At 41.9% G+C, this 20,480-nt stretch overlaps 1 protein-coding gene across 5 annotated transcripts in view; it reads right to left on the bottom strand.

Moving 5' to 3' along the window:
* Positions 1–20,480, bottom strand: part of LOC130305178 (FYN-binding protein 1-like) — a 253,903-nt gene that overhangs the window by 204,126 nt on the left and 29,297 nt on the right. The window contains exon 1 of one of the 5 annotated variants that reach the window (XM_056551983.1): positions 13,454–13,529. The exons of 2 other annotated variants lie outside the window; for them this stretch is intronic. In XM_056551983.1, coding sequence (XP_056407958.1) covers positions 13,454–13,501 — 48 coding nt within the window. In that variant the 5' untranslated portion in view covers positions 13,502–13,529. Of the gene's footprint in view, positions 1–13,453; positions 13,530–20,480 lie in introns of those variants that run through there. 2 more of the 5 variants (XM_056551985.1, XM_056551986.1) reach the window with 2 other exon arrangements.

Raw genomic sequence — 20,480 nt, 5'->3', positions numbered from 1 at the left:
TCTCAAGACTCTGTCACGTCTGTCACATGTGCTCAGTGTGAACCTGCTTTCATCTGTGAAGAGCACATGGCGCCAGTGGTGAATTTGACAATCTTGATGTTCTCTGGCAAATGCCAAGCATCCTGCACGGCAAACCACCCTCATGAAGTTTGTTTCTGATTGTTTGGGTGGACACATGCACATTTGTGGCCTACTGGAGGTCATTTTGCAGGGCTCTGGCAGTGCTCCTCCTTGCACAAAGGTGGAGGTAGCGGTCCTGCAGCTGGGTTGTTGCCCTCTTACGGCCTCCTCCACGTCTCCTGATGTACTGGCCTGTCTCCTTGTAGCGCCTCCATTCTCTGGACACTACACTGATAGACACAGCAAGCCTTCTTGCCACAGCTCGCATTGATGTGCCATCCTGGATGAGCTGCACTATCTGAGCCACTTGTGTGGGTTGTAGACTCTGTCTCATGCTACCACTAGAGTGAAAGCACTGCCAGCATTCAAAAGTGACCATAACATCAGCCAGGAAGCATAGGAACTGAGAAGTGGTCTGTGGTCACCACCTGAAGAACCACTCCTTTATTGGGGTGTCTTGCTTATTGCCTGTAATTTCCACCTGTTGTCTGTTCCATTTGCACAACAAAATGTGAAATTGACTGTCAATCAGTGTTGCTTCCTGAGTGGACAGTGTGATTTCACAGAAGTGTGATTGACTTGGAGTTACATTGTGTTGTTTAAGTGTTCCCTTTATTTTTCTGAAAAAGAAAAAAAAGCACAAACGGATGCGCTCCGTAGTGTAACACCAAAGGTGAGTTGGTAACGCTAAGTGTGAATTGCGCTTACCACATGAAGTTGTACTCCAACCAAGTACAACAATGGAACATGGTGTATCATCAAAGGGTCTCTGCAGCTTCGTCCCGCTGAAATAGAATCACGATAAAAACAAGCAATCTCCAGGTAGCAGAGCGGGATCAATGGAAGCGCTGAGACCAGATAAGAAGTTAAAAGGATTTATTTCCCATAATGCAACGCGTTTCACGGTCACCCGCTTCCTCAGGCATGTTGGGTTTAGCAGATTACAAGGTATATATAGGGAAAAGGGGTTAACCCCTTCAAGGAGAAAAATTAAATTAACCCCTTGAGGGGTCAAGCCCTTTAAGCCCTTCACAACAAGATAGAAGCACATAATAACATCACAACAAAGTACCCAATAAAACCAATACAATACAATTAAAAGAATATTAAAAATATTATAGTACTATATAAAAAAAAATAAAAAAATAAATAAAAAAATAAAAATTTTCTTCTCTTTCTTTTTTTTTTTTTTTTCTCTTTTCCTTTTCCTTTTTCCCTTCCTCCATTGTTCCCATTTTTTTCACCTTTATTTATTTATTTATTTTTTCTATTTTTTCTTTTTTTTTCTTTTAAATAATAGGGAATCCTTCTGGATTTTTTCTTTGGTTACTTTATTTCCAGATGGTCTTAATGAGACACTGGAAAATGCCCGTTAAAACATCGAAGAGAAAAAAGAGGAAAGAGGAAAAAATAAATAAATAAATAAAGGAGAAAAAAAATGGGAACAATGGAGGAAGGGAAAAAGGAAAAGGAAAAGAGAAAAAATAAAAAATAAAAAGAAAGAGAAGAAATTTTTTTTTTTTTTTTTATTTTATTATTATTATTATTTTTTTTTTTTTTACATAGTACTATAATATTTTTAATATTCTTTTAATTGTATTGTATTGGTTTTATTGGGTACTTTGTTGTGATGTTATTATGTGCTTCTATCTTGTTGTGAAGGGCTTAAAGGGCTTGACCCCTCAAGGGGTTAATTTAATTTTCCTCCTTGAAGGGGTTAACCCCTTTTCCCTATATATACCTTGTAATCTGCTAAACCCAACATGCCTGAGGAAGCGGGTGACCGTGAAACGCGTTGCATTATGGGAAATAAATCCTTTTAACTTCTTATCTGGTCTCAGCGCTTCCATTGATCCCGCTCTGCTACCTGGAGATTGCTTGTTTTTATCGTGACTTTATTTTTCTGGGCAGTGTATATCCAGCTGCTACTCCGCTCCTCAGCATTTGGAACAAACGGTTCCGAACGCTAGAGCTGGCGCCGGGAGCTCTTGATGTCATGGCCCCGCCCCCTTAATGCAAGTCTACGGGGTGACAGTGGAGTACCCCTTTAAACAGGTTTGTAAATGACTTATTAAAAAACCTTAATCCTTCCAGTACTTATCAGCTGCTCTTTACTACAGAGGAAGTTGTATAGTTCTTTTCAGTCTGACCACAGTGCTCTCTGCTAACACCTTTGTCAGGAACTGTCCTGCTCTGGACAAATCCTGACACAGACAGAGGTGTCAACAGAGAGCACTGTGGTCAGACTGAAAAGAACTATACAACTTACTTTGTAGTATATAGCAGCTGATAAGATGTTTAAATAGAAGTAATTTACAAATTTGTTTAACTTTGTGGCATCAGTTGATTTAAAAAAAAAAAAAAAAGTTTTCCACTCGAGTACCCGCTTAACCTCCATTGTATGTGAATAGTTTGAGGGTTTTCTGATAAGATGTTATATCGGTTCTGTCGAACTAACCTGATCAGCTTTTGTAAGGAGGTCAGCTCAAGACTGCACCAGGGCAAAATGCTGGACATTATATTATCTTGATTTATTCAATGCATTTGATACTGCGCCAAATAAAAGATTGTTACATGAAATGTAAATGTTTGGGCAGGGGAAAAATCTGTGTAAGTGGGTAAGTTTCTGGCTCAGTGATAGGTAAGTGTGGTTATTGTGATTACATACTTTGACATGTAAAGTGGTTAACAGAAGACGACAGAGTAATGTTACAAAGGAATCTGGATAGGTTGGAGGTTTGGGCTGAGAAGTGGCAGATGAGGTTCAACACTGATAAATGTAAGGTAATGCACATGGGGAAGAATAATCCGGGCTGGGATTATGTATTAAATGGGAGTACACTTTGGACGACTAGTGTCAGGCATCTGCTAAGGCAAATAAGATCATGAGGTGCATCAAAAGGTTAAAAGATCCACATGACAAAAAAAAATTGCTTGACCACTGTACAAATCACTAGTCAGACCACACATAGAATACTGTGTACAGTACTGGGCACCAGTGTACGAGAAAGTTATAGTATAGCTGAACAGGGTTCAAAGACTGCAACCAGAGTTATACGGGGAATGGGAGGACTACAGTACCCAGAAAGATTATCAGAATTAGGGTTATTTAGTTTAGAAAAACTGTGGATAAGGGACGACTAAATAGCTATGTCAAAATATATCTTTTGAATGATCTATTTATACAGAGGATTGTCAGCAGCATAGACGGGGGGTTCTTTACTGTAAGAGCAGTGAGTTTGTGGAATTCTCTGCCAGAGGAAGTGGTCATGGTGAATAAAAGAGTTCAAAAAGGACCTGGATGCATTTCTGTAGAGTTATAACATTACAGGTTATGGAGAATAGATTTAAAAGGAATGGACATTGGTCTGTCTGGTCTGATATATCTTGCTACTAAAACAAATAAACACATTTTGAGAAGAACAAAATAAATGTTTCTTAAGGGTCTATTTACACGTATAGTATCCTGCGCATATTTGATGCTTTGTTCAGACATTTAGCTTACACTGAAATCTGCAGCATAAAATCCTGTGCATTGAATATGTGCAGAATACTGTATGACCATACTGTAGACCCTAACAGTGATATAAGCTACGTTACTGAAAAATAAGGTGGTGTGATGGCAAATGTGACAGGAAGAGTTCAACTTGACTATGTAAAAATAGGAGTGTACTAGTTAATATATGTGCGTCTGAACAAAACATAAGCAGTTTTTCTCACCTATGCACTTATAGGGCTTTCTTACATCTATGACCCAGACTAAACCAATGGCAGACTCAACAAATAAGCCCAGAGGCTTTACAAGGCCTTACTGGAGTAGAAAGAAATATTCCAGGACCACAACAAAACACTTATCCATGCCAATCACACTAAGTTTGCTGGGAAAGCCCAGGTTTTCTCTATTACTTTATCTCATCCAGCTTTGCCATAGTAACTACTATGAGGGGCATTTACTAAGGGATTTAGTCATTTTTTTTCTGACTATTTTTGGCACAAAATTGTCGCAATTGCGCCTACCCTATTTTTCGTGCGACTTTCTCTAGCAAGAGCTAGAAAGTCAAATGTTTTTTTCCCGCTTGATTTACGCAAGTTTTCATTTGTGACTTGCAGTGGCCAGGTATTTATTAACTGAGACAGTCGCAGCTGCACAATAAACTGTCGCAACGGCCGTAAAAATTTACTAAATTTACTCCAGCTCCAACATGGAGCAGGAAAAGCTACTGCCGCCCGGGCTCCGACATACTTTCTCCCCGCTACCCTCCCTTCGCTACAGGGACACTGCAGTGATTTACATACCCCCCTCTCACCTGCCAGCGCCACACAACTCCCATCTGTCTGCTAACTGTTGCAAGACTACAAGTCCCAGCATGCCCTTACAGTGAGGACACGCTGGGAGTTGTAGTCTTGTAGCAGCGGGAGCTGAGCGGCGCGGGCGGGAGACAAGGGGGGGGGGATATCAGTTTCCCCATAAGTGAGGGTAGCGGGGAGGCCGTATGAGGAGCCCTGAGAGCCAAAGGCTTTGGCTGTCAGGGCATGCTGGGTGTTGTAGTTTTGCAACAGCTGAAGGGCCACAGTTTGCAGACCACTGGTTTGTGGTCTGTAAACTGTAGTCCTCCAGCTGTTGCAAAACTGAACAGCTGAAGGGGACCGGCAAAGATGTTCACTTACCCTTCCGAGGCTCCACCGACGATCGGTGACGGATATTGTCGGGCGGCAGTGTCTTGCGGCAATGTCGTGCAGCGCTGGATCCTACGGAAGCCGGTAAGTTGCCCAAGCCCTAAAACAGTGTTTCCCAACCAGGGTGTCTCCAGATGTTGCAAGACTACAACTCCCAGCATGCCTGGACAGCCTTTGGCTGTCCAGGGATGCTGGGAGTTGTAGTTTTGCAACATCTGGAAGCACCCTGGTTGGGAAACACTGGCCTAAAACAGTGTTTCCCAACCAGGGTGCCTCCAGATGTTGCAAAACTACAACTCCCAGGTTGGGAAACACTGTGCCCGGCCTCCGCACCACCTTACTGTAAGGGCATGCTGGGAGTTGTAGTCCTGCAGCTGGGGGCAGGGGACAAGCTTGTCACTTGCCCACACATCTCCTGCACCACACAACTACAACTCCCAGCATGTCCTAACTGTAAGGGCATGCTGGCAGTTGTAGTTGTGCAGGGCGGGAGATGTGTGAGCAGGTGATAATAAATGTACTAACCCATTTTTTTTTTCTTCTCATTTCAGATCCGTGTATCCTGTTGACTCCTTCGGATTCGGTGGACTACTTCGATGACCAGCGTTTTTCTTTGTTTGATTTTAATAAAATGGTTAACGAGGGCTTGTGGGGGAGTGTTTTTTGTAATAAAATTTTTTTAAAACCTGTTGTGTTTTTTCCTTACTTTACTAGACAGGCTTAGTAGTGGAAGCTGTCTTATAGACGGAGTCCATTACTAAGCTGGGCTTAGCGTTAGCCACAAAAACAGCTAGAGCTAACCCCCAATTATTACCCCAGTACCCAACACCACAGGGGTGCCGGGAAGAGCCGGTACCAACAGGCCTGGAGCATCAAAAATGGCGCTCCTGGGCCTAGGCGGTAACAGGCTGGCGTTATTTAGGCTGGGGAGGGCCAGTAACAATGGTCCTCGCCCACCCTGGTAATGTCAGGCTGCTACTGTTTGGTTGGTATTTGGCTGAGAAGGAAAATAGGGGGGACCCTAAGCGGTTTTTTTAAAATAAATAATTAAATATTTAAAAAAAATACATAGGGTCCCCCTTATTTTTATTCTCAGCCAAATACCAACCAAACAGTAACAGCCTGATGTTACCAGGGTGGGCGAGGACCATTGTTACTGGCCCTCCCCAGCCTAAATAATGCCAGCCTGTTACCGCCAAGGCCCAGGAGCGCAATTTTTGACGCTCCGAGCCTGTTGGTACCGGCTCTTCCCGGCACCCCTGTGGCTTTGGGTGCAGGGGTAATAATTGGGGGTTAGCGCTAGCTGTTTTTGTGGCTAACGCTAAGCCCGGCTTAGTAATAGTAAAAAAAAAAAAACACAACAGGTTTAAAAAAAAAAAATTATTACAAAAACACTCCCCCACAAGCCCTCGTTAACCATTTTATTAACATCAAGAAAAGAAAAATGTGGGTCGTCGCAGTAGTCCACCGAATCCGAAGGAGTCCACAGGATACACGGATCTGTAGAAGAAGTAACAAAAAAAAACTACATTTAGGGAGAAAAAACTGTGTTAAAAAAATGTAATAAACACACACACACTAAACGCTGTTTACCACTATTCTGAGCCATGACTACAATTTAGTTATTGAATTATTTAGATGTGGTGAAAAAGCTAAAAAAAAAAACTCAAAAACAAAAGATCCAGAAGGAAACCTAGCATCCAAACCTATTCAGACAGCAGGAAAAAGGAACAGACTATTTTTTCTACTACATGAAGTAAATTTCCCAATTTTGCCTATGTGTGCCAAATTTATTAACGCCGTGCAACAATTTGTCGCACATAGTCAAAAATTAAGTAGAAAAAAAAACAGGGTAAAAACTAGACTACATAGTAAAAGATTAGTAAATGCCCCTCTATATTACAGTGCTCAACGGTTTTTCCAGCCTTGTGCCAAAATCCCCCCAGGGAAGGACATTAAGGATACAGATGATCACTAAGCGGCTTTCACCAGGGAATCTGAAGTGGCAGTAATAGATGGTAGGTAAGTGGAGATGCATGCATAGGTTTGCTTGTTTTTGTCCACCAATTTCCTGCCATAAAGTGATTTTGGCACAAGGCCTGGAAATCCATTTGATTTGACACAGAAAACATATAATCGGGCAAAATGTGTAATGAAGATTACAATTTGTTGTTTTGTTTGTTGAGCTTTATGTTAAATATCTACAAAAAAAAATTTGTACATTGCAAAGCATGAACATAAATTAAATATAGATATTTGTGGTTTAGTTTCAGTTCACTAACCCAAGCCAATTGTTATAATCATTCCCAGAAATTTCAGGTTAATAAACAGAACTTTATTTCACTTTTTGTCAGCATACAGAGTCTAGTTCCACACAGTTATATTTGGTTCAAATATTCCAATAGCAAAAGGGTAAATATTTATGTGGTGCCTTGGTGGGGGTATAGGGTTAAGGTGTTGCTTTTCCTGAATTATAAAGGGCGCTGTTAACCCTTGTCACTCGTGATGCCAGGGTGAGGGTTAAATACTGTAATGGTGCTGGGCCTATTGCCACCCTTCCCAAGCAGACAATAGCAATAACAGTCCATGAACAAAGTCTATTTGCATTTGAGCAGCGATTGACAGTTGGTTGAGATCAGATAAGCTCAATTCAGCTTTAGGGAGATTCCGTTGCATAGATCCGCTGGATTTAGGGGTGCTTTTAGGTCCAGTGATCTTGCGGAGAGTAGCGGGGAATTAGATATCTATAACCACTGTGATGTAGGCCGAGGCCGCAAGGCTTTGGCCTAGTAAACGTACTTGAAAGTTGCGGAGGTCCTACCTCATTCAGTGACAGCAACCCAAGAGACAAGAGAGCGATCAATGGCCGCAGCTCCCTTATATGGGCAGGGGCGGGCCATTTTGGATTGGTCCAAAACAACTGTCGCTCACCGTTGCACGGCATTATGGGAAACACGTGACTCAAGAACCACCTAAGGTCCTTCAACATACCATAGAGTTCTGAACCGTGTCACATGACCCGCAGGTCCTGCGACGCTAAAACAAGTAAGTAACACCATATACATATTTAGATAGATAATATTTATAAATATCAAGTTACTAAGGGGTGACTAGGGGTTAATTAGGGAAGCGAACCCCGACAGTCCTAGGGACTCTGACTTTGGGGACTAATAACCAAGGCACAGTATGAAATACGGTGCCGGGACACCACATTTACATCTATACTCATGCTTAAATGGGCACGCTCATTAAAAAAATTTTTGCTATTGCATTCCTTATGGTAAATGAAAAATATTTCTAATATACTTTGTTTTAAAAAAAATTAAGTTTTCTATGTTTTATTTGTGCTTAAAAAAGCTCAAGAGCACATTTTACCCCAACTCATACACAGACTTTGGACCAAAGTCCAAACACAGGAAGTGCCGCCTGGAGTGCAGTTATGTGTGAGAGGAGCTATGATTGGATGAGGCTGGACCCCCCCCCCCCCTCAGCACTCCAGGCGGCACTTCCTGCGTTTGGACTTTGGTCCAAAGTCTGTGTATGAGTTGAGGGAAAATGTGCTCTTGAGGTTTTTAAGCACAAATAAAACATAGAAAACTAATTTTTTTTAAACAAAGTATATTACAAATATTTTTCATTTACCATAAGGAGTGCAATAGCAAAAATTAGTTTTAATGAGAGTGACCCTTTAACTATGCTCATTACTAATCATTGATTACTATAAACAGCTAGTTTTGCATAAATGTAATACAGCAACAAATCACAGTTTGTGGTTGTATTAGACTGGTGCTACAGTAATTGTAATGTGTTAAGATAATATAGGGATCTGTGATACTGTTTATTCTCTAACAGCAGAGTGGTTATTATGAGTTAAATAATACAAATTCCATGACTTGGTTAAAAGGGCTGTCAAGATCAGAAGATCATATTTTCACCCGAAAGTGTAAGCTGAAGTTGTTCCTCATTTTATTATGCTGTTAGATCGTGCAAAATATAAAAACATTTTAATTGGAGTAACTTAAAAATGTCTTGATATAGCGGTTACATACATTTAATGGCACCACATGTGTTCTTTTGATTCTCTCACAGGCATTCCACCTAATGTCCACTTTTGGTGGTAACAAATGACCAGAAGTTCAGTTGCAGGTCATCCAAAAATAATCAACGCACTAGAAACTACTTCTTCTTACTAGCTGGATGTTCTAAAAAATATGTCAAAATCAGGGGGTAGGAGTCAGTGCAGACCTGGATCTAGTAATAAGCAATGTTCCTAAGTACTCGGACAATGAACCGTAACTGGCGGCCCCCAACGCTCCCTACTCTGAATTATATGCAGGGTGTTATGAAAAGGGATGAGCAGCAGGGACCATATTCGAATTTGCGATATTTCGCTAATCTATTGACGATTATTCGTCCTATGTTCGCGAAATTCTCATATTCGCTATGTTCATTCACTTTTTTTTCCATGCAAAAATTTGCATGGGAAATTTGCATATACATTTGCATAAAGTTCGCATGTAAAAAATAAACGAAAATTTGCATGGAAAATGCACATAAAAATTTGCATGTGAAAAAAAGGAATATATAGCACTATATTCTTAATAATCACGAAATCGCGAAGTGCCGATATTCACGATAAAAGTTTGCATTACAAATATTTGTGCTCAACAATAGTTATGAAACATCAAACAGTTTGGGTCAATCACACATGGGAAAAAGGTTAACCAAATCAGAAGACAAAGAGTTAACAGTAGCAAGCCAAAGGGTCAGAACCAAGAAGGCAGTGTAGAACAAAAAAAAGACAAATAGAATCAGGATAGGCAAGGGTCAAACTTAGAGAGCAGCCAGGTAAAAAGTCATCTGGCAGGAGCAAAGTCAGGGATCAGGCAAAAGGTCAAGTCACAGAAGGTCAAACAATATAGGAATGCGGGGAACAGGAACGTTAATGACAGGAAAAAGCAAAATCAAGGGCATAGGACTGAGATGCAGCGCTGGAAATGGGCAAGGAACATTTGTAACAACAGAGAGTCCAAAAACAACCATGGAGGCACATTAAAAAAAAGTATACAACAGCAATATTAAGACAGGGGAGCATTATGTTTTAAGGAATAAAAATTAAATTTGATGTTATGCAAGATCTCATAGAGAAGCATAATAATTAATCAGAGACAACCCCTTTTACCCCTTCCTGATATATTATATACATGGTGGGAAAAGTATGAAGCCGACTTAGAAGCTGTGCCTGCTCCATACATTGAAGGTGCCAGATACTATCTGCAGCCCACACCTGTTGTCAGTCAATAGTGACAGCAGCATCTGTTGAGCAATGTGATTGTGGTGTTAATTAGTTGTCATTACAGCCAGAAGTCTTCTAAAGACCTCCATAGCTTCCAAATAGTCTGTACAGTCTGTACTAATAGATCACACAAAAGACAGCAATACAATAGTGACAGTTGCAAGTGGGGCACTACAGGGGTCAGGACTAGGTCCACAATTTTTCTATATGTTTACTAATTACAGAGTAGAATTTCAATATTTGCAGATGACACTAAACTGGATAAGGTAATCACCACAGAGGAGGTATGAAGAGAGTTAATATTCAGCGCAATGGAGGAGATAGACAGACTCTACTACTTCAAAGTGAACAGTGGATTATAAAACTCAATGCATTAGGTCCAAACGGCCTTAATGACCGAAGTTATATGAGCTCATTTAACATTTATTGTATGTAAGTTGTATATACAGGTTTCTCTGACAACCTGTGGGTCAGAAATAGTTAAATACTTACCTGTGTGGTATCCCGGTACAGCACACATCCGACCTCCTAGCCCGTCAGGTGCATGTCACATAGCGTGTCTGCTCCAAGCCCAATGTATTGTATTATATTGTCTATGCGCTTTCATGCTGCTGTGCCCTAAGGGGTTAACCTGTTTGTGCAGGAAGGGATTCACATGTCTGCTTCTAGCTAACCCGGGCTGCTCCCCCAAGTCTGCTAGACAGGACAGAGTTAGTTAGTTGAGAGTGAGGAGCAGACGTGTATGTCACCTTTAGACCTCTGTTGTGGAACTGTGTGTCACCACATGAGGTCAGGCCCAAGAAAATTCCAGTTGCTGCACTAGAATTGTTCCAGAGCTACAGCACCCTCCACAGAATCCCGCCGATCAGGATGTTTATTCCAGTGAGAAGCAAGTCTGCAGTGGACAGAAGAGCCAAGAGAGCCCATGGACCCCATTAGCCAAGAAAAGGATTACAGGGGAAAGAAAGCCTCAAGCAACTCCATAAATCTACAGTTTCCACCTGGCGGTAAGCTCTAATTCCAGATACCTATGTGGAGAGGAGAGTTAGAGTCTGTCAGCTTCTAAGTCTCACAGAACTTAAACAACCCAAGTCAGTACAGTCTAACCAATATTCAGCAAGCAAGAAGCTAGTTAATCAGCAAGGACTACAAGTCCCATCGTGCCATGAAGCAACTGTGACTCCTGCAGCAAACTCCTGTAAACTTTGCACTACCATTTGAACTATCCCTATATTGTTGCAGGTTCCTATGTAACAATTCCTGCATTTGTGGTCATTATTAACCCAACACTTGGCCCAGGAAACTGCTATCCTTGGAGCATGGAGGTCAACGCTACCCTGGCATCATGAACTGTGATGTGTCATTGCCACACCACATGTCACCTTAGCCTGACATTCCACACCTGTACATCTTGATGTTGTCGGCTTGAGGAAGTGCGTGATGAAGCACACAATCAATGCCGATAGTTAATACCCCTGTCTGTTTGACTGTCTGTATTGCACCGAACATAACAAAGAAAACAAAGCAATCCACAAGTAGTGAGTACCTATGTTTATTCTATTTTTAGGATAATATAACATTACAGAGGGATTTGTGGAAGCTGGAGTATTTGGCACGGACATAGCAATGAAGTTTAATTATGTGCTAAATAATTAAACATTAGGTAAAACTTCTACCAAAATTGACTTGGGGTTACTAGTGGACAGTAAGCTCAACTTCAGTAACGAGTGCCATGAGTGGCTGCCAAGGCTAATAAAGTGAGGGGATGTACCAAAAGAGGCACCTGTATATGAGAAGCACATGGCTTAATTAAAGAGGGTGCAAAGAGGGCGACAAAGATGATTAATGGTATGGGAGGATTACAAACAGGTTTTCAAGCTTGGGGTTATTTAGTTTACAGAAAAGATGTCTTAAGGGAAATGTGATCACAATCTAGAAATATATGAATTGACAGTGCAGAGATCTTTCCAGTGATCTTTTTATACCTAGGCCAGTAACTAAGAAAAGGGGCATAGACGTGCGCACGGGGTGTGCAGGGTGTGCCTGGGCACACCCTAATCAAGCCTCAAGCTTGAGGGTCTATCACCTCCGTGGGTTCACAGAAAAAACACAAAAAAATGTAACTTTAATAATTATCCATTTTAAAACAGATCCATTATAGATCCAGTGGCCAACACACAAAGAAGACTTGAAAAATAGAAAAAGTACTGCTGCATACAGTCCCAATGATGGGTAATAAATGCAGTCTTACAAAAGATATAGTAAAAATACACTCAGAGTATTGCTCAATCAGATAATATGGTATAATGAATACCTACCTAAAGGGTGGGTAAAAAGGTAGGGAAAAGATGGGACAGGGTGCTATAGGGAAATGTATACGGCCAATTGGTGCGTGCGGCCACTACTTAACACTTACCCTATAACCACGCTACAGCTATTCCTGCCACTAGGCGGAGTAAACGCCCTGATAAGGGCGGCCCCGTTCTGGAACCTAAAGCTAGACCGTCCCTAGAGTGCCCTGATCTAACACAGAGGGGAAAGAGTCTCACTATCTCACTGGGGAGCCCTGTCTGGCTATAGGATAGGGATTGGATACCCTAGGCTATTTGTATTTATATACCAGTCGAAGAGTAGTGAATACTCAGGTAGAGGATATGCGGGGTTACCACCTAGGTTAATCCTACAATGTGGGGTACTTATTCAATGTGGATGCGTCCTGTCACCTAGTACTCTTGTATAGGAGATGGAGATATCATACAGAGGGATAGAAAAATATTAGTGTATAAGGGTAAGTACTCCACAAGTTGTAAAAAATATCATACACAGGAATTGCAAAAAATATGTATATAGTTGGTCAGAGATTCGATCACTAATACCAAGCTGTCAATATAGCAGACCACCTCAAAACCACAATTGGCCTGATATCACTTATATAGTATCTGCATATTGTATAAGAATCAACTCGCATATATCCGTCTCTGTATGTAAATGAATCTCAGATTTTAACACATGACACAGAAAGTTAAAGCCAATATGCTCAGCCAAAAAGAAAATCCGATAGGTTCTCACATGATGTATATAAAAGAAAAACTGATACTTATCATATTCTGATTGAGGATATACTCTGGTGTAAAGTCCCAACGCGTTTCACGCCCCCCCCCCCCCCCCCCGTTCATCAGGGGACAATCTGGGGGCAGTCAGGGTGGGAGACAATCCTGGATGGCCGATGGAGAGCAGGATATATGTGGACTGCTTGTGGCCATGCTGACATTCATCCAAAGTCTGGATGAAATAGTGTATTAAGGTCCCTCCCTCTAATGGCCTATCCAATCAGCGTAGATCTAACCTATTGAAGCTTACCTTCATAGGTGTGTGGAGTCTGCCGGACATTACGTAGAACACCGGCATTTGCTGACCTCTCGCGCTCCAATGTCGCAGTGCGTGTACTTCCGGCATGTAATATCCGGAGGCGCGGTCTATCATATAGCACCGTGCGCTTTGTGTGGCCATGGTGGAGGACGCGTTGCCATGGCGTCCCTCCATTCATGTGATCCGGACTCCCGGATCACATGACTTGATGACGTATCATCCCGGCGTGTGTTTAAAGATGCATATACTGAGGCCGGGGCAAGAAGGAGGTATTGTTATGTAAAGTTCGGCTGCAGTGAGGGGATTAACCCTATAAATCCCAAATGGTCAGGATGTCTTCCTCAAAAGGGGAAGTGCCATCCACCTGGATTTAGCTAAGAAATATGATTAACCCTGGGTAATCCAATGTGCAAAAAGAGCACTAGAATATAATTAACCCTGAGCAGCCCAGTTTGCATCCGAAATCAAATGAACACTGAATATGCATATAACATAATGTATATCTGTCAGCATGACATAGAAAAATTTGATATATGTATATTTCCACACAAAATTAAACTCAACCCCCATAGATCCAAAAAAGGAAAAAGTGGGGATGACGTTAATTATACAATAGTGTATTGTTGATTAGATGATATAGTTATAACAAGACACATATAAGATAGAGATGAGACATGATAATCTCATAATGCTGTAAAGTGACACAACTTCTAGTGTCAATAGAATTGGCCAGTTGTTGACACTCCACTATGATCCTGTATAGATATACTAGAAAGGAAAATTATGATCTCATCCCATCAACAGGTATCAACACTGTAATGAAACATGGTAAAGATGTATAGACAAGGTGTATTCATAGCAACTGCTTGCAGGTGTATCCCAATTCTGTGTGCCTAAAGAAATGAGGAAAAGGACAGAACCTCGTTTAGCCCACTAGGGGCCACAGATCTAAATCTATAGATCCACGAGGTTTCTTTTTGTAGCAATCGTGTGTCCAAATTGCCCCCTCGGGGAGAAGGACGGTTGACCTCTAGAGCTGCAAAAGAAATTACTCTTGGGTCACCACCATGAAACTCATGGATGTGTCTGGCTAGGGGTGCATCTCGACGGTGTGCAATATCGTTTATATGTTCACACACCCTCCGTCGGAGCTCCCTGATCGTTTTGCCTATATAGTCTTTGGGACAACTACATTGACACAGATAGACCAGACCCCTACTGCGGCAATTTACAAAATCCCTGATGGCAAATGACTCTCCAGTAGAGGAGCTGTAATTAATTTTTGTCTTACGCATAAAGGGACATGCTTTGCATCCACTGCATTTAAAATTCCCTGTGATGCGACGTTCCAGCCATGTCCCTGATGTTGAGGGACGGGTATAGTGGCTGTGGGTTAAACGATCCCCTAAATTCCTGCCCCTCCTGTATGTTACTAAGGGGCGATCTGTTATCACCTGTTCCAACAGGGGGTTCGCTTGTAAGATGGACCAATGCTTGGATAGAATTTTAAGGATGTCTGCTCTATTTGTGTCAAATGTACCTATAATACGGGTTGCCCCATCTGTCTTCTTTGATGGTGTAAGTACCAGTAAAGCGGTCCGGTCCTTGTCTCGTGCAAACTTAAAAGCCCCCCTCAGCACCTCTTGAGGGTACCCACGTTGTGTGAATCTATTACGTAGATTACTGGCCTCCCGATAGAAATCCTGAGTAGTAGAGCAGTTTCTACGTACCCGTAGGTACTGGCCTTTTGGGATTCCTCTTTTTAGAGCTGGGGGATGAAAACTGGTCCAGTGGAGCAGACTATTAGTTGCTGTGGTTTTCCTAAAGAGGGTAGATGATAGCCCTCCCTCATCATTTTTGCTAATTCTTACATCTAGGAAAGCCAGTGTGTTTGCATCAATCTCATGTGTGAACCGGAGACCCAGTATGTTCTTGTTAAGATGTTTCATGAAGGCCAATAACATCTCATGCATACCTGACCACAAGACGAAAATATCGTCTATGTACCTGGCCCATAGAATAATATTCTGGGTCCAGGTACATTCGTCCGGTGGGAAGACTATGGTGTCCTCCAACCAGCCCAGGAGGAGATTTGCATACGTGGGGGCACAAGGGCTCCCCATCGCGGTCCCCCTGAGCTGGTGGTAAGTCTTCCCATCGAATAGAAAATAGTTGTGGTTCAGAATGTACGACATGAGAGATAAAATAAACTGATTGTGTTGTTGAAAGAAATTCCCCCTACTTTTCAAAAAGTATTCCACCGCTTTGAGGCCAAAATCATGTGGTATTGAGCTATATAGTGCCTCGACGTCGATGCTGGCCAGGAAGATGCCCTCACCAACGTCGATACCATCTATCCTCTGTAGGAAGTCAGTGGTATCTCGCACGTAAGACGGAAGTGCCGTCACAAACTTCCTCAGAACTCGATCCACATATACCCCCACTGCTTCTGTAACCGATCCATTACCAGAAACTATGGGGCGTCCCTTAAGATGACTAGTGCCTTTGTGCACCTTCGGTAGACAATAGAAGGTGGCAGTGGTGGGTTTATTCGGTAATAGATAGTTATATTCTTTTTCATCAATCAGTCTTTGTGTCTTTGCCTCCAACAGAATAGATCTCAGTTCTGTGACAAATCGTGGAGTGGGATCTGATGATAGTATCCCATAGTTCTCCCTACATGACATGCTATCACCTCCGTGCTGCAGTCCTGCGGGCTGCTCAGTGGAGGATCCAGGGGGGGGGGATCCGCCACTGAGCAGCCCGCAGGAGGCCCCGTCACATTCGTGACATCCCTGTGTCCCAAAAGATCTTTTCGAGACACAAGGATGTCCTGGTTACCTTTCTGCGGCCCCGCGTTAACTTTAAAAACGCAGGGGCCACCGGGAGGTAGCGCATGCAGGGTCGTCACTGATGTCCGGTGCGTGCCCCCATAGGAAAGGAAGAGCGGAGCATCGAGGAGGAGGAGGACGCGCGGGGCATGGTAAGTTACCTGCACATCATCTTCAGTGCTCCGACCACCGCTCCTCTGGTCCCGGGATCTACTGCTATGAGCATGAGCACAACATATAGTGGCTGAATGGCACAGCCTGGAGTTGATGGCAGCATGCATAGAACATATAGTGTCTGAATGGCACAGCCTGGTGTTGGCAGATGCATGAGGAGTCCATATAGTGTCTGAATGGCACAGCCTGGAGTTGGCGGCAGATGAGGAGACCATATAGTGGCTGAATCGCACAGCCTGGAGTTGGCGGCAGCATGAGTAGAACATGTAGTGGCTGAATGGCACAGCCTGGAGTTGGCGGCAGCATGCGTAGAACATTTAGTGGCTGAATGGCACAGCCTGGAGTTGGCGGCAGCATGGGTAGAACATATAATGGCTGAATGGCACAGTCTGGAGTTGGCAGATGCATGAGGAGACCATATAGTGGCTGAATGGCACAGCCTGGAGTTGGTGGCAGCATGCGTAGAACATATAGTGGCTGAATGACACAGCCTGGAGTTTGCGGCAGATGAGGAGACCATATAGTGGCTGAATGGCACAGTCTGGAGTTGGCGGCAGCATGAGTAGAACATATAGTGGCTGAATGGCACAGCCTGGAGTTTGCAGCAGATGAGGAGACCATATGGTCTCCTCATCTGCTGCAAACTCCAGGCTGTGCCATTCAACACATGATTAGAAAATATAGTGGCTGAATGGCACAACCTGGAGTTGGCAGAAGCATGAGGAGACCATATTGTGGCAGAATGAGACAGCCTGGAGGTGGCAGCATCATCAGGAGTCCTGAAAGTGACCCAGTGACAGAGTGGTGCGGTGGGTGGCAATAGCAGTACCCGGTGACGAAGGTGGGTGAAAAAAGGTCTGATGCAGAGGAATGTTTATAACTCGGGAGCACCACCTTAAATCTGTTTGCCACTGTTTGCCACTGTACATAAGTGTTGGTGTGGCACCATGGTAAAACTACTCTGATGCATCACGCATTGGTGGGTTGAAATCCTGGCTGATCCATGCCTGATTCATCTGCACAAAGGTCAGTCTCTCCACATTTTTCCTGGACAGATGAGTTCTCCTTGGGGTTACTATGGCACTAAACACCCGCTCTGATGGCACACTACTGGCCAGGCAGGACAGCCACAAATCAAGTTTAATTGCCCAGAAGTCTAGCGGATCTTCAAGGTGTATTGGCATGGGCATGTCAAGGTATGCCACCACCTGCTGGTTCAGGTCCTGCTCCAGGTCTACCTGGGTAGCAGCTGGAACAGCTTTCGCTGGCTCATCACAAATATTTGTAAATACTTTTAATTAGGTAAAATGTCAAAAATAAGATGTAGCTCTACCAGCCCATCCACCTGTCTGCTGGCATTAGATAGTACTTTTTCTTTACTGTGGTAGTTGCATACCACTTATTCAGGAAGTATACCATTCCACCCATGCTCTTAAATTATCTGAACATGTATGGAATACTTCAGTTGGAGAAGTACCTGAGCCTGCATAGAGGTGCCTGCTACTTTCTGAAGCTGCAGGTCCAGGCACACTGGAATCAATAGTAAAGTTCCACTGTATATTTCAAAATGGTTTATCATCAGCAACACAAGACACACAACAGCCTATCATGCAAGCAATTTCCACTAATTCAAAATTACTCCCATTTAGCATATCAGTGCAAACACACAGCGCTGTTTAATGAAACTCAGACACAGAGAGAACTTTTGGATATTTAAATTATGCACTTTAATTCTGGAGGTTTTAAATGGATTCATTGAGAGTTCTTTATACATTCCATAATTGTGTAATTTGCTTTTTATATACAGTATATTTTTATATACCCTATTTCATTTTCATGTACATATTCCATGCATACATTTCTGTACCCTTCTTATGTATATATTTTATATTCAAAAGAATATTTTTATGTGACTTAAAATGAATATTTTTTACGCAATCATGATTTAATGCATCTTAGGTATCAAATATCATGACATGCGTGTTTATATGTTTAGACTTGCATCTTCATTTTTTATTTATTTATATATCTTTATATAATGGATGGATTAAAAACTTTTTTCACTACTTTAAAGTGCTGCATTGTATTTTTACTTTGTTATATTCAAGAGGGACTATTGGGACCTGGTCTTTACTCTCTGCTGGCACCCGCACTTCATGGACTTTGACTTTACAAGAGTGCTGCTGAATTTGTCTTATATAGGGTTTACATATTATATGTTTTTTTCTTTAAGTTGTTATGAACTACCTCACTAACGGGCAGGCATAACTATAGACGCATATATCTGTATGTAATTAATGATACCTTTACCCATTCCTGTTCTATACATCTATGTACACCTTTTTGTATGGGTCACATCACATTTTTATGTAAGAATCCATTTTATAATTATATATTATCTAATTTCTATATTTTTTCCTCTTTTTTGGACTTACCTTTACCTTTGGGACTTTTTTTTTACGTTATTCACTGTCCGTTCAAACTTACATGTAATCTTTTTACTTCAGGTCGGCACTATTAAAACTCCCCACTCCGGAGCCCTGTCGTATTTCAAGGCAACAGTTTGGTGCCACATATAGAGTATTTCTGTACTCGGGAGAAATTGTGCTATCAATTTTGGGGGCTTTATATCTTTTTGCCTCTTATGAAAAAGATTAGGGCTACACCAGCATGTTAGTGTAAAAAAAATAAAAAAAATTTTTTTGACACAACCATGCTGGTGTTGCATCATATTTTTTATTTTCACAAAAGGTAAAAGGAGAAAAAGACCCCCCAAATTTGTAACCCAATTTATCCCCAAGTATGGAAATACCCAATATGTGGACGTAAAGTGCTCTGCGGGTGCACAATAGAGCTCAGGAGTGAGAGCGCACCATGTACAGGAGTGAGAGCGCACCATTGGTGATTTGCATTGGAATGGCGTATAGTTACAGCAGTCCTGACATAAATGCAAAAAAAAAAACACATGTGACCCCTTTTTGAAAACTATACCCCTGAAGGGGTGCAGTGAGCATTTACACCCTACAGGTGTCTAACAGATTTTTGGAACAAGGGTCCGAGAAAATGAAACATTTAATTCATATGCTCAGCCCACTGTTCCAAAAATCTGTCAAACGCAAGTGGTGTGGAAATGCTCACTGCACCCCTTGTTACATTCCTTGAGGGGTGTCATTTCCCAAATAGTGTGCCATGTGTTTTTTTTTATATATTTTTTTGCTGTTCTGACACTACAAGCGCTACCTAAATGCAACATGCCCCCCAAAAACCATTTCAGTAAAATTCACTCTCCAAAAGACAAATTTTGCTCCTTCTCTTCTGAGCAGTGTAGTGCGCTCACAGGGCACTTTACTTCCACATATGAGGCATTTCCTTAACCCCTTAAGGACTCAGGGTTTTTCCGTTTTTGCACTTTAGTTTTTTCCTCCTTACCTTTTAAAAATCATAACCCTCTCAATTTTCCACCTAAAAATCCATATTATGGCTTAGTTTTGCGTCACCAATTCTACTATCCAGAGACATTAGTCATTTTACCCAAAAATTCACGGCGAAACGGAAAAATAAATCATTGTGCGACAAAATCGAAGAAAAAAACGCCATTTTGTAACTTTTGGGGGCTTCCGTTTCTACGCAGTGCATATTTCGGTAGAAATGACACCTTATCATTATTCTTTAGGTCCATGTGGTTAAAATGATACCCTACTTATATAGGTTGGATATTTTCCTACTTCTGGAAAAAATCATAACTACATGCAGAAAAATTTATACGTTTAAAAATGTCAGCTTCTGACCCCTATAACTTTTTAGTTTTTAACGGTACGATTTTTGTTTTGATCGGACTTTTTGATCACTTTTTATTCATTTTTTAATGGTATAAAAAGTGACCAAAATACGCTTTTTTGGACTTTGGAATTTTTTTGCGCGTACGCCATTGACCGTGCGGGTTAATTAATTATATATTTTTATAGTTCGGACATTTACGCACGCGGCGATACCACATATGTTTATTTTATTTT

This window comes from Hyla sarda, chromosome 1, assembly GCF_029499605.1.
Source record: "Hyla sarda isolate aHylSar1 chromosome 1, aHylSar1.hap1, whole genome shotgun sequence".
NCBI lineage: Eukaryota > Metazoa > Chordata > Amphibia > Anura > Hylidae > Hyla > Hyla sarda.
This window is presented reverse-complemented; position numbering and strand designations above follow the sequence as displayed.